The sequence below is a fragment of the Chrysochloris asiatica genome, unplaced genomic scaffold, assembly GCF_000296735.1.
Source record: "Chrysochloris asiatica unplaced genomic scaffold, ChrAsi1.0 scaffold00087, whole genome shotgun sequence".
Taxonomy (NCBI): Eukaryota; Metazoa; Chordata; class Mammalia; order Afrosoricida; family Chrysochloridae; genus Chrysochloris; species Chrysochloris asiatica.
In genome coordinates this window covers 1,639,830-1,655,238 of record NW_006408605.1, presented here as the reverse complement: position 1 = coordinate 1,655,238, position 15,409 = coordinate 1,639,830, and the positions used below count along the sequence as shown (strand labels likewise).

Here is a 15,409-nt window from a genome sequence, read left to right as displayed (position 1 = left end):
ACACTGCCCAATCCTGGGCCAACCTCACTACTGTTGCCACGCTTGAGTCCATCGATACAGCCACTTGGCCAATCCATCTCGTTGGGGGTCTTCCTCTTTTTCTCTGACCCTGTGATCATTAGGAGCCATAAAAAGTCTTTGGGCCTATTCACACTTGTGAGCACAAAGACACAGAGTAGAAGGTGGACAGAGGAGTTAGGGACTGGCAGGGAGGAGACCTTTTCAGGAAACTTCTGTGATCATTAGGCTATGATAGTAATACCCTGGACCCAGTGCCACTGGGGGCAGAGAAGAAGAGATCAATATGACAGGTGCTGAGAACGAGCAACCTCAGGGCAGGGTGCTCTTTGGATGGGAGCTGTGGGAAGAAGGCAGAGAAGGAAAAGACCTAGCACCTCTCCCTCTTCTGGATGGCTAGTCTGGTGTACTGGATGTGTTCAGAGGGTCTCTTACTCCAGCATGGCGATGCACTGAACTGTAAGCCGCTCTTGTCTTTTTTTTAATACATAAAGGATCGTAATTGGGTGGTTTTTATCAAGGAACCTAGGTATCTGGCTTTATTTACACCTTCATTCTCAAGAGTGGTGATACAGTTTTCTTATTTTTACCTAAAGCCGTAGCAGATTTATTAGCCGCAGTCTCAAGTATATGAAAATGCAGTTATTAAACAAATGTTTAGGCCGTGGCCAAGAAATCCCACTTTCTTTTACATTGTGTAGCATAAAGGCAAGGCACTTAGAAGCAGTCATTGTCAGCAAAACACTTAAATGGAAGTGGCCGCTGTAATTGATGTCATGGTATAAAACGTGAAAAGCTGAGCTGGTCTCTTTTCAGGGGCCAGAGCACTCCAGCAGAGTGCAGGGCTCGGCAGGCTCAGTGGCTACAGGGCAGTGGCATCTGCTGGCAGGACTGTATGGGGAAGAGGTGTCCAGGTGCATTGTCGCCAGCAATTCTGACAGGTCTTCTTCTTGCCTTCACAGTGTGCTTGCTGATTCATCTCCTGGGGCACCGCCATGTCGAGCCGGGGTGGGAAGAAGAAGTCCACCAAAACCTCACGGTCCGCTAAGGCGGGAGTCATCTTCCCTGTGGGGCGGATGCTGCGGTACATTAAGAAAGGCCACCCCAAGTACAGGATTGGAGTGGGGGCACCTGTGTACATGGCTGCCGTCCTGGAGTACCTGACAGGTGAGTATGTCCGAGTCAGCAGTAACAGGACTGGCTCAGATTGCTGCGGTTCTGCTAACTTTTCAAGGACTGATAGGATCTTTTTTGTTGTTTTTACTCTGAAACATTTGAAACCTTTAGAAAAGTTATAAGAATAATACAATGAGCGCTTTTTCCTAAATTCACCAGTTACTAGCATTTTCCCCTTTGGCTTTATCTTCTTCCCCCACCAAGTGTGTAGACCTGTGCATGTGGGCATACAAATAGGTAGAAATATTTTGGCTTATTTATTATGTGATCCATTTTGAAATCTCAATTGTCCCAATAAAATAATATCTTTCACAATTTTATTTTAATTAAGTTCCATGGTCTTTTCATTCCATTTTCCACAGACTTTTTGAAGCCCCCAGGTTGTGGTTGTCTGATTTCCTTGGTCTTAATCTAATCTAGAATAATTCCCTAGCTTTCTCTTCTTAGTTTTCATGGCATTGGCACTAAGAGGCCAGGCCAGTTGCTTTACAGGATGTCCATTGACCTGCGTTTGTATCCTCAGAAGATTCAGGTTAAGCATTTTAGCAGGAGAAATGCAGATGAGACGTTGAGTCTTTGCCTGTGCATCACATTAGGAGGCACATGATGTCTGTCTGTTCTGTTATCTGTGATTTTTAGTGTGGTCATTTGGTTAAGGTGATATCTGCCAGATTCTGTACATTCGATACCAACATAGTCTTTCACCATCTGGCTTTAGCGTCCATTGATGATCTTGCCTGAGTCTGTTATTACCATGTTGGTGTTGTTAAGTGCCATCAAGTCAGTTCTGACTCAGTGACCCTGTATAGGGTTCCTGAGGAGCAGCTGGTGGGTTTGAACTGCTGACCCTCTGGTTAGCATTCTAGTGCTTATCCTACATTGCCACACCAGGACTCCTGTTATTACCATTGTAGTGATAAAAGTGTGACTTTTTTTTTTTTTTTTAACATATTTGTCATTCTTTCTACATTTATTAGCTGGTCCTGGTGCACACCTACTAGCCGTTTCTCAGAAACGCTATACAGCAGGAGTATAGAATGTCTGGCCCACAGGACATATAAGGCCTGAGAAATAATTTGGTCTGGGCCTTTCAAGGCAACCACAGTTCCAACCATCATATTGTTGTGTTGTTAAGTGCCGTCGAGTTGATTCTGACCCATAGCAACCCTGTATAGGTTAATTAAATGTTTAACCAAATATTAAATTTTTTAAGTAAGTACTATGGAGTCGGTTCCAAGTCATAGTGACCCTACATAGGGTTTCCGAGGCTTCAAATCTTTACAGGAGCAGAAAGCCTCATTTTTCTCCTGTGGAACAGCTGGTAGTTTCGAGCTGCCAACCTTGAGGTTAGCAGCCTGATTCATAACCACTACGCTACCAGAGCTCCTTAGCCAAATATAGCAGGCTAATTTTTAAGTTTTAATTGTGAATTGAGTGATAGTTTACAGGGGAGAACATCAGTTTTACACTTATCTTATTGTATTTTGTTTCATTGCAATGATTACAATCCCCTCTGTGCATCATCATTCAAATCATTCAATAGTATTTGTTTCTATTCCTTTTATTTTAGATATACACGCAAACACTGAGGAATGTATAATCATTTAAACAACCAAAGGGTACATTCTACAAGCCTGCCTCCTGGCCACCAGCACACAGCTTTTCATGAGTCTTGAGTCCTCAGCTGCTCTCTCTCTCTATGCCATCCTCTCTGCCTCCATTTCTGGTATTGCTGTTCCTCTGGATAGGGGCCCATATTCCGCTCATGCACTCCTCCCTTGATGGTCCCAGGGTCATCTGTTCCTGGAATGTAAGATTAACTATTTCCCCCTTTTTGTTATAAAACTTCTACTTGTACAGTTGTGACAATAGCAATTAGTCATGATAACATTTACTCACTATTGGATCATAAAACTTTATCCCCATTTCCTTTCACAAGACCCGTCTAGACAAGATGAAAACTATTCAGTGGGGATTCTACCTTCCCCTGCACACTCTGAAACTAAACTCCCTTTTGAAAACTTGTAAGCCAGTCACTTTGTGCCTTTATAACCCTCTATTTTAGGTAGCTAATATCTGAGTTGCCTATCAACCCCATGTATAGAGGGGATAGAATTGATCCTTGATGTGAAGATTCCTTCCCTCTCAGTTGGTTTTTTGAGCTAGTACATCTGTAAGTATAGATAAAGTTCATCAAATTGTAGCAATTTAAACATGTGTACTTTATCAGATTCTGATCATCAGGCCTTCAAAGTTAGGTCAAATGGGTACTATCTGCAAGTTTGGGCATTCTTGTGCCTCTCCCCTCCCTTCATATCAGCTGGACGCTTCACTCTCTAGCCCTCTGTCACTGTACTTGTCCATGGGCTCAGGAGTCCCCAGGTATCACCACACTTCAGATCAACCAGTCCTTCCTCTTCTCTCACTCATCTCCAGGTTGACAGGAGTCTATGGAATGTAGTTGAACTAAGCCCATACCTTCATTAGCAGGCTAATTTTTAAGTTGATAAGTTAAGGAACTCTGGTAGTGTAGTAGTTACAGATCGGGCTGCAAACCGCAAGAGGTCAGCAGTTTGAAACTACCAGCTGTTCCGCGGGAGAAAGATGAGGGTTTCTGCTCCCTTAAAGATTTCCAGCCTCGGAAATCCTGTACAGAGTTGCTATGAGTCGGAATCGACTCCACGGCACATAACAACAACAAAGTTTGTATAGCCCACAAATTAATATTATAAATATCCAAATGGCCCTTGGCAGAAAAAAGATTGCCCACCCCAGCTGTACAGGGTTACATGAGTCAAAATTGACACCATGACACTTAATAACACGTTCTTCTATAAAGAAGAGCTTTCCCTCTGCCCTCTTCTTTGTGTGTGTTTGATGATTCTTTCATAAGTGGGTTGTAACCCATTCCTGTCCCTATTTATTTTGATGCACAAAGTTGTCCAAATTGAGCCCCTTCAAGCTGATTTTTATGTCCTATTGTGTCTCTCCATTAGTTTCTGTGCATTTTCCTGCCCAGATGCAATAAGATGTTCCAATCTCACCTTGGACTTTCCCTGCCACAGCCATGGAATCTGAAAGGAGTCCTTGGTCCTTTTTACAGATAATTTCTTTATGGCTCATTATCAATCCTGTGAGGGCAGCTGGGCAGGGATACCAGTTCTATTTTGAGAGATGAAAAAGCCAGATCTCAAAGCATAAAAGGACTTGTCTGAGTCATATACTAAGAGATGGAGAAGGCACCCAGGTATTGCTTTCTGGTTTCCCAGATATACTTTTACCACTTACTGCTTGATGCATGATCAGGGTAAGTCTGTAGAGAGCAGAAGGGAACCCTCTTTATTCTTGCAGCCACGTCTCCTACAGCCCCCAAGGGGAAAGCCAACAAGACAGCAATCAGCAGAAGAGCTGACAGTGTTCCATTCTCCCGAGTGTCTCAGTAAGGCAGGGCCAAGGGTTGCCATCTAGCAAACACAGTCATGATGGAGGCAAAGTTTCTGTGTTCTGCTGAAATCCTAGAATACGTGGGTGTATTATAGTAATTGGCATATAATAATCGCATTGCCATCCGCACATCTTTTGAGACCTTTAACCCTCTGCTTGGCCCCTGATGTCATTGGCATGCCTGTGCAGTCCTAGTTGTGGGTGCATATCATGCTGAATGCCCTACCATCTGGGCATGATTCTCCTCACTCTATAAATGAGGAAATGGAGACCTACAATTGAGATGACACACCCAAGAAACCATGCATCGCATTGGCAGTCAGCCAGGGGCTCCAGGGGAGAAGGCAGTGGATAGGAAGCAGAAACCATTCAAGTTCTTCACTGGCAGTTCACATGCTGTAGGACCTAGGGTGAGTCACTCGACTTTCAGGGCCCCTGTTTCCTTACTCAGATGGAGACAACAGTTCCTGCTCTACCAACTCCAGGCTGCTGTGAGAGCCAAAGGAGCTGTGTTCACTCATAGTGGGGAAGCTGGTGTGCTATGCAAACTCAGTCAGCCCAAGTTTTTTGTTGTTGTTGTTAAGTACTGTGGAGTTGGTTCCAACTCATAGTGACCCTGTACGGGGTTTCCGAGGCTGTAAATCTTTACGGGAGCAGAATGCCTCATCTTACTAGTCCCCAAATACTGTGATACCCCATGGTCTTGGGATGTTCACAGACATATCTTGAGGTCAATTACAATGTGTAAGTGTCGTTTCTACCATCCAGATTCCCTTTTTGGTTGCTGGCTGTGGGGTGCATCACTCCATCAAGTCTCAGACAGTTACATTCCTGTCTCTGCCACACTAGGGAATTGATTGTGTGTCTTTCCTGCTGAGCCCAGCCTAGCAGCTATGCCCCAGGCTGTCCTCCTGGCTTGGACTTTGTTTCCAGCTCTCTTGGATCATCATTCCCTGGAAAGTCCCTCAGTGCCCTGTAATTCCGTGGGTTAAGGAAGAGCAGGGTTGGCAGCCACTGACCCTGTTGCAGTGCGAGCTAGAACAAACTCTAGGCTTCAGGAAGTGCACAGGCCCAGTGTGTAGGGTCTGAATCAGATTAGAAAGCACAGCAGTGTAGTTAGAAGCCCTGGACTTGCTCTCTCTGTGCACTTAGGTGTGTGGCCTTGGCGCACTCGCCCTGTGTCTCTAGACTACAAGAGTCCTGTTTCCAAAACGTGGGCAGTCCTGTGAGCCCTTGGGATAGTTGTGTGGATGAAGTGAACTAGGTGAGAAAGTGCTTAGAAACATTGTCTTTCCTTACTAGGTCCCCACTTCTACCTCCAGCCAACTGACCACCGTCCTGCAAGATAGCCTTGAACTTTTCTAACCTTTCTGTGTAGAAGTGGCAGTGGTGTGTGTGTGTGCTCTGCCATGCTCCACTCTTCAGGATTCAGTCTTCTTTGCACATCCCCTGCCTTATCTGCTGAGTGGCTGTCCAGAAGAGCTCCAAAAGCTGGCTTTTCCGAGTGATGGGTGGTCCAGGCTTGTGAGCTGAATTCAGCTCCATGGACCTGTCAGCCAGTTAACCAGAGCTGTTCTCTGTCTAGTTGTTTGTCACTAGAGGGCACGATGAAGGAGCTTCTTCTCTGCATGGCCCAGACTTTTATAGGTAGCAAGTACAATGCAGTCTGGCCACGGGGTTGCCACTTTGACGTCCATTTGACATAACACCCAGCCTTCTAGCCTGCACAGGGTCCCAGTGGGAGAGCGGAGTAGGGGTCTGGATGCTCAGAGTTGCTAGTAGGACTGCTTAGCTTTAGGGCCCACCTAGCACTAAGTGATTCTGAATGAGGGAATGACATTTCCTTGGTGATCAGCTCTGGAGATCACCTTGGGTCCCACTGTTGATAACATGTTCAACGGAATTCAGGTGAGAGGCAATAGAGCTGCGTGCTTCAGGGTGCGGATTTTGGTGTCATATCTGCCACGTCCTTTTTCTTTCAAATGTGGTAAATATGCATATAAGAGAACATTTGCCATTTCAGTCGGACTCGCATGTAGAATTCATTAACGATAGTCACATGCATCATGTTCTTCAGCCATCACCCTTAACCATTCCCAGATTCGCCTCCTTAATAGAAGCTCAGTGTTCCTCAGCGGAGACACTAGGGGGTTGGACAGGGTGCAGACAGTACTGGTTGACACTATTGGAGGGGTGACACCAAAATGTCTAAAAAATTTCTGTGCAGTGTTTCAGCAAAAATTGATTACTTTTTATAAAAAATAATCCCGTTCGTTACAACAACAGAAACATTTTCGTAAGCCCAGTTTACATGTATTAATATACCTACAAGGCTAAACTTGATACTACTTTGCTTTTTAACTTTCTCATGCGATCCAGGCAGAACTGTCATTGTTACCCAGTACATGTGGTTTCACCTGCACATGCCACGCAAGCTCATGCTGGTTTTTTGTTACTGCTGGTGTTTTCACAGTCGATGATTTTGTGAAACTTTTTGGTATTTTAGCTACAATATTGTGATAATCTGTATTTGTGAGTTTATATCAATCATTTTTTTCTTTTTTGGGGGGGGAAGTGAAGTTACAATTAAAGGAAAAGAAGAGAAAGCAAAGGCGTCTACTCAGTCACTAATAATGTTCTAACTGAAAACGTTAATTCAACGTAGAAAGAGTTTACAAAACAATTTTGTTAGTGTTCATATAATCTAAGAACTATAACATTTAAGCAATTTACAACTATGTCATATGTTATTCTAAGATGAAAATTGATTAGATACCACTGAGGATTCTGTATGATCTGGTACAGTAGGATGCCCACCAGAGGGGAGGTGATACCATGAGTTACCACACCAGGCGGCACCAACCTTCTTGATGCCACTGGTGGCCCCTAAGCAATAGTCTCCCTTTTCCTTCCCTCCTGCCTGCTACTCATATCCAGACCTGCTACTCCTTTACTGTAGCCTCAGGGAAGCCACTCACCTTTCCATGCTGCTGGGTTAGTATCTGTAAAATGGGCCTGACGGCATCTATCTCAGAAGGACTGACCTGAGGCTGAAATGAAAGAGTACGTGTAGACATGTAAATCAAATGTCTAGGGATATTAGTCTCGCTCATATGATCCGAGAGTAAATAGACAAAGGCTCACAAAACAGACTAAATGCTTTAGAGAAAGAATATATCCAGATTACACTCCCAGCTAAGGTTACTCATGGTATAAGTAGATTTGTGTTATCTTTCAGTAACCCAGAAATTTATTGGAACTTAATCCAACAGCATTTTAGGAGGTTGTGGAACAATATACACTTGTCTGTGGATATTCATCAGCTACATGCTCAAATTTATGATATAAGTAATTCTCAAAGTGAACACTGAGTGGCTACTAATTTGCTACCCCTGCTAGAGAGTAAGATCCCCTAAGAACTTGATTGAACCTCAGCATAGTGATCCTGCTTGGTCACCTTAGAGCAGGTGGTGGGCTGGCAACCTCTTGCGCATGGGGTCCCCAGCCGATCTCCTCCTTCCCTGCCTTCCTCGGATGGCGGCTGTTTATGCTGGACGTGTGGCCAGAGACGGGTAAGGATCACGTGGAACCTCGGCAACTTAAGACAGAGCCATTGCCATGCTGCAGTGAGCTTCAGTGACTGGTAAGACTGAGGAATTCGCACTGACTGCCTAAGACAGGCAGCGTCCCTTAAACAAACAATAAATAAGGAGGATTCGGATGCAGACCATGCAGACCCGGTCAGGAGGCCAAGCCCCTGTGGGTCCAAGCGTTGTTGACCGTCCAAACCATAGGCTCTGAGGATCAGACTTTAGCTACCTAGTAGACATAGCAAACTGTCCCTCGTCTGATTATTCAGTAATGCTTGTTAGTAATCTCATACATGAGCCCTGGATGTCCACAGACAAATGTAAAAACCTTCCCTAAAAGCTGAGACTGTAAATTCCAAAAAGGCAAGTCCCCTCCCCCCCCCCATCCAAAAAAAAAAGCTAAAGAGGATAGAGAGAAACACTGTTAACTGATGATATATGGAGGGGATAATAATCAATGTAATGAAACAAGCTATATGAATGGTTGAATGTGAAGCTGATGATGTGCCCTGTAAACTTTCCAAAATAAAAACATTTAATTAAAAAAAGAAAGAGTACGTGTAGAGCCCTTATGCTGTTCCTGGCACATTCTAAGTGCTCAAACGTAAGTATTAACATTAGGGGTGAAGTGCAGGAGAGGATGTACACCAATAATCCTGTCCTGACTGGAGAAGTGACTATGGACCATCCACCTCCCTTATGTATGATGATGGGAGATGTCACTGCCCACTCATCTCTGTTATCTTTCCAACCCGTCACAACCCACTGAACCTCACCAGGGACCTGCAGAATATCTTGGCAGCTTCAGGCCTATGCCCTCTGGCTTTCTTTATTCAAGCTTCTGCTACTTGATTCTTCCCCCTAAAGTTTACATCTGCCCCAACATCTCAAGATGCCCCATTACCAAACCCTTCTGTCTCATGTTGAGGGACACTTTTGTTTTAAGCTCCTGGCAATGTACATAAACTTTTTTGAGGGCTTTTCTAGGTTGGCCAGTAGCTGAGCATATCCAGCCTATGTTTGGCCAAGTTGAGGTTCAACCAGCACACTAGTGTTTGAACTGGCAGCATCCTTGCAGGCCACAGGTAACCAGAGTCCAGCTGCCCACTCCCTTGATCTAGGTGAGGAGTGAAGAGCTTGTTTTCAGGGTCAGGGGCCGTGCAAGTACTCGCCCTTAGAGTCTGCTCAAGGCTGTAGTAGATGTGGGGAGGAGGCCTTGCATCTTGCTCTGAAACTTGAAGCTGGCATCTGTTTCTCCTCTTGGGTGCAGAGCCCAATCATCTGCCAAACTTAAAAGGAAAAGGCAACATCTGGAACAAGCTTGGTCTGGCAACCAGACTACTCCTTCTCCAAATCTTTGTGTGTCTGACTTTGGAGCCTTGCTGGACTCTTCCCAGAGCCTCTTCCTGAGGAATGTGGTGCTGTCTGCTTGTCTCCTCAGAACTGTCTGGACCTTTCTCTTTTCTTCTGCCTCCTGCATCTAAAGCATTTGTAGGCATTCATAGTGAGAACTCAGTAAACAATAGATGAAAAAACAACACACACAGATGTTACTGTGGGGAAACTAAGGCAGTCAGTGGCAGCCTCTGTTCAGCTATTATCTTTGTCCTTATAGTACTATGGTACTATTTAATGACAGTTGGTTACGAATCGGGCTGCGAACCTTAAGGTCAGCGGTTCGAAACTACCAGCCACTCCGCGGGAGAAAGATGAGGCTTTCTACTCCCGTAAAGATTTACACCCTCGGAAACCCTGTACAGGGTCGCTATGGGTCGGACCCGACTCAACGGCATTTAACAACAACAACAACAAAGGAAGTATGGCTTTAGATCTACTCAGAAAGCCTCTTTGGAGCCTCTCCCCAGTGCCTAGCATAGCATAGTACCGTACTGGGGCCGGGACTATTGTTAAGCACCACTGAGTCAATTTGGACTCATAACAACCCTGTATAGGATTTCTGAGGAGCAGCTGGCGGGTTTGAACCACAGACTTTATGGTTAGCAGTCTAGTGCTTATCCTACAGTGCCATACCAGGACTTTGGGGGTGGGATGTTGTTAAGTACCATTGAGCCAGTTCTGACTCATAGTGACCCTGTATAGCATTTCCGAGGAGCGGCTGGTAAGTTTGAACTACCAACCTTATGGTTCAAATTGACCTTGTGGTCCAGTGCTTATCCTATAGCACCATACCAGGATTCCTGGGGGTGAGGGTAGGATATATGATAGGAGATGCATTTGATACAGCTCCTGCCCAATGGAATTTCCATTGATGTTGGGCACACACAAGAACACAGAGCTGTAAGGGAATGAGGTAAAATCAAGGGGACTCATTAAAATACCCGAGTTCCACTGTATGGGTGGAAATGAGCAGTGTATGGATGGTTTGGAAGGGCAAAGAGCAAGTATACTGATGTTCTGATGGGCTTAAATTATAAATCCAAGGTACTCTTGCTCAGCTTCATCAAGCTGTGTCACCAGAATCCAGATTTTTGGTGAAATGTAAGAGGGATTCCACCAAAAAGCAGGGTTCTGAAATCAGGAGATGACTAGACTAGATTCACATGCCCTCTTTGGAGATGAAAAACTTTGATGAGTTCCTTTTGAGAACCCCTAAGTCAAACAGCTTTCTTTACCGTAGGACTTCTCAGAGCTTTTAACACATTTGTGTAGCTGTGAATCCCTGGGAGAAGTAGATGGGATACATAGTGGGTCGCCAACTTTTATCACATAACCTCTCAAAGACCATCCGTAAACACCTTGCACAATGCAGAATAGGGGGAACACTGTTGTGGTTAAACCCATGAGAAATGAATCTATAAGGAGGGTTAGTTAAGCAAAGGAGCAAAATCAAAGACTACCATAAAGAATGACCTTTGGTCAGATTTGTGAGGCACTGAAGCATACAGCTTGACTAATAGGTTAGGAGGCCCAGGTCTTCCACTGGCACATAGAGAGTGAATAAACATTTGAAAAGTGGAGTTACACTGGGAGGCTGTACACCTCCCAAATTACACTTGCATTCATTTGGAAAGAACCCACTACATTCTAGGCATTGTGCTAGACACTGTAAGACAGGCATCCCTGCCTTCAAGGAATTTACTCTGGATGCAAGTACCTTTTTGCAGTTTGCCCAGTATGTGAGAGAAAAACTCTATTCCTTCCTTTTTTGTCCAGAAATCCTGTTACATAGCTTCATCACGCACCGTATTCTGCCAGCTTACTTCCTAGTTACTTAAGCCTGTTTGCAAAAATCAAATCTGTTCTCAAAGAAATTCTAAACATTAAGGAGAATGAAAAGTGCTGTCTGCCAGCTCTCGTGGCTGAATGTTAACATCTTTGTAATAAATGTAGATCCTCCCAAGGTACCACTTTAAGAAGTATTTTGATTTGGATATCCAAGTATTGTATTCCCAAGGCTCTAAGGCAGTGGATAGGATACTTTTTTTTTTTTTTTTTAAGCCTTGCTTAGCTCTTATTTAGAAAATAATGAAGACATCTGGATGTACATATTCTTAATTCCCCACTCCTCCTTTTCCATTTTCACAATTCCTGCACCTTCTTTCAACCCTTGGTGTTCCTTCCCCATCTCTGGCCGATGACTAGAACCTCCCACTCTTCTGACTGGCATTCAGCAGCATCTGATGGCAGACGCTCTAATCTGCAGCTGCCTGTTGAGAAGTTTACTGAAGTAGGGAAGAGGCAGGGTCTCCTGGGTGAGCTTATAGCCTTTGGGCCTGACTGTATTTAACAATTAAACCCCAGTATTAGCTGGTGTGGCACTGTGGGCTAATGCATCAGACTGCAAAGTCGTTTGAACTGCGAGGTCAGTGGTTCAAGCTCACCAGCTGCTAGGAAACCCTATACTGGGTCGCTATGGGTCGTAATCGACTCGACAGGACAACACTTAACAACAATAGTTAGCTGTTTTGGCTAACAAAGGGATGGTCCTCATCCCAGATTTCAGCTTGTTTGACTTCTGATCTGCATCTTGGGTCAGATCTTGCATATCCCATTGGTATTAGTCCTTGGGCCATGGTCCATCCTGTCCCATGTCTTGTAAGCGAAGTAGAGAGAGCCCGCTCCTGTCAGCAGCATATCCTATTACACAGACATTCGTATCAGGAAACATCCTGCACAGTTTCTGGCCTGGGGTGGAAAGCATCCTGTGAATTTGGAAGATTGGAGTGAGCAGAGCCTTCAGTTGGCTCTGTCACCTACCTTGAAAATAAGTCATTTTACCAGGCCTCTGTAAGTTTCCTATCTGGGACACCAAGTTTGTTCTAAACTTACATGACTAAAAGTAGAGTAGGAAGAAGAGGACAGTCAGGCTCAACTCTTGGATGCTCCAAGTCCCACAGAATTCCTACATCTCTTGCCTGTTGGCCTAACAGCTCTTCCCTTAGACGGAAGGCTGGGGCCTAGCTAACACTTGTTAGCACAGCTTTGGGCATTTATGCTGTCCTGGGGCTCTCAGCATCCCACAATGCTCACTGTGCAAAACATAACTCTTTACCATCCTCATTTTCCTTAAGTTGAAAAAAATGCAGAAAGGGCAGATTACGAATTTAAAGAGCCAGGAGGTTGGAAACCGAAGTTGACACTAGCATACTGGGTCCCCAGTGTGTGCAGACTACATTTAGCTGCATGTTCCCTTTTCTGGTTATATGAGTAATTTATGTTTGAAAAATCTTATTTAAAATTCACTCATAAGCCTACTGTCCAGAGGTAGCAGCTGGTACTACATGCCATTTGTTTTTGTTTGTATTCATGTATATATGTGAGAGACAGATTTTAGTTGGATGATTTGTTTTTATTAACATCTGTTATTGATGATCTTCACTGAAATTATCACTATACATAATCTTATAGGACAATTGTTAAGTGATTATGCCATATTGTCAATCCTCTGTCAGTCTCCCAAGGGGAATGGATGCCACCATGGTGGGTCAACATTCAAGTAGTGCTTGAAAAAGAAACAATTCCATATTATTGGCTTTAACAGTTCCCTGATGATCTGAGTCAAATGACCAGGAAGTTAATGGGCTCAGGTGGGTCTGGCCTCAGGTAGGTCAGCCTGGAAGCTTCTATGGGTCGAATTATGCCCCCCCCCCCAAATTTACTTATTAACTGATCCAAGATAATGGAGGTGGCAGCATAGCTTGAGAAAACACTTTTCTCTCAGAGGCACAAGAAGCTTCTATGGAGCCCCCAAACTGAGTTTTTATTAGCCTCCATCCAGTTCTTCTAAAAAACAGAGTCCATGAAGTTATCCAAGAGACTGTAAATAAGATCTAGGCCCACTGTCCCAGTGCCAGGGTTGGATTCCATCACTTGGATCACAGACGGGAAAGCCTCCTTGCTTTCTTGAAGATTAACTCTGTTGCTTACAACACATTGGTCGAGGAGTCTCTGTTGTTTCACAATTTCCCTTTGAAGACCATCTACAATTTTCACTTCTGCCACTTGGACCTGCAGATGGTAGACAAGTTCCATATGAAGGCCTCTGCTTCTGCTCAGGCCAATGAAAAAGAAGATCACATCACGAAACCTGTTTCTCTATTCAGACAAGGAAAAAGTATGACCAAACCTAATGTTCCTTCTTCTTGTCACACCTTCCATCTGGGATCACTTGACTTGATTGAAGTACATCTTTTAGAATTTTATGTGGTGGGGGTTATTTGATGGTAACTTTCTCAGGTTCTATGTTTTGAACATGTCTTTATTGCATCCATAAAGTTCCTAGCTATTTATTTCTTCAAACAGTGCCTCTATTCTAGTCTCTCTCTCCTTCCTGAGTGCCGATTAGACATATGCCAGTGTTTTACTCTATTTTCCATGGTTCTTAATCTCCTTCATATTTTTTCTGTTTTTATGGACTACTTTCTGATAATTACTCCTGATCTGTTTCTAGAACTATTTTCCAGTTCTTTGTTTTTCTATGGATCTGTGTCTTGTCTCCTGTTTGGAGTCCTGTTGTGTAGGATAAGCACTTTCCTGCTAACCACAAGGTTGGCAGTTCAAACCCACCAGCTGCTCCTTGGAAACCGTATACCAACTCCATGGCATTTTAACAACAGCAAGCTTCTGTTTAATTTAGCTATTGAATTTTAAATTTTGGTTATGATTTTTCATTTCTATAATATTTATTTGGTGGTTTTTTGGTTTTTTTTTTTTGTTGTTGTTGTTTTTTGAATCCTCATGGTCATTCTTCATTCTTTGCATTCTGATATTTTCTTTACATCATACAGTTATTCTATATTTTCCATCTGAATAATTATAATGTTTGGTGTCTTTATGAGTTTATTTCTGTTGGACTTTGAGTCAGTGTTGAAGAGCTTATCTCCCTCATGCTTTTATTTGGTATTTTTATGTTTTCTTTTTTTACATTTTTACTTGGATCTGTTTGGAATTTATCCTGATATATGGTTTTTCAGAAAGTTAACAACTTTATTTTGGTCCAGATGGTTACTCAGTTATCCCAGCACAATTAGTTGAATATTTGAGGTGCCACCATCATTTCCACTGTAATTAGGGCCATTTCTTGACTTTCTTTTTTGTTCCATTGATCTGTGTGTTGAGTTACCTACTTTATGTGTTTCTCATGTTTGGTAGATCTTTTGTCTTTTGGCTCTTGTAGCATTGAATTTTTCTCTAATAAGTAACATATGCTCATGGTAAAAGTCACATGGTATGAGAGGCTGTATAGTGAAAATCATGTCTCCCTCCAGCTTTTTTGCACTGCTACTCAGGAGATAATCAATGTTAACAGTTTTATTTTTCTAAACATATTCTGATTTTCTTTGTATTTAAAATAAATCTAGAAAATGAAATGCCAGAAAATAGTGGATCAGGAGGATAATGGGAATATGTGGTATGCGGAGTTAATAGTTACTGACTGACTTATATCTGAGCCACAGTCTTGGTTGGGAGAGTCTGAGAATGTGTGGTCCTCACTCCTTCAGTTATCCTGAAGTCTTGTTTCTGGACTGTGTAATGAGGCCTGCCTGGATCCTGGGCTTACCATTGGGCTGCTTTCTCCTGGGATGATAAAGCTTTAAGTGTACCACTGCCTGCCATAGATCCTGAATATTTGTTCTAATATGTGAAACCAGGCCAGTGCCTTAGGGCATGTCCCTGCGCAGCCATCTTTAATCACTACAATGCTTTGTTTACTTGTTCAA

General features: G+C 43.5%; 1 protein-coding gene across 4 annotated transcripts in view; it reads left to right on the top strand.

The window, feature by feature from the left end:
* The first annotated feature begins 980 nt into the window (after positions 1-980).
* Positions 981-15,409, top strand: part of LOC102833287 (core histone macro-H2A.1-like) — a 75,111-nt gene continuing 60,682 nt past the window's right edge. For 3 of the 4 annotated variants that reach the window (XM_006866088.1, XM_006866089.1, XM_006866087.1), the window contains exon 1: positions 981-1,185. In XM_006866088.1, coding sequence (XP_006866150.1) covers positions 1,014-1,185 — 172 coding nt within the window. In that variant the 5' untranslated portion in view covers positions 981-1,013. The remainder of the gene's footprint in view (positions 1,186-15,409) is intronic. The other variant, XM_006866090.1, reaches the window with a different exon arrangement.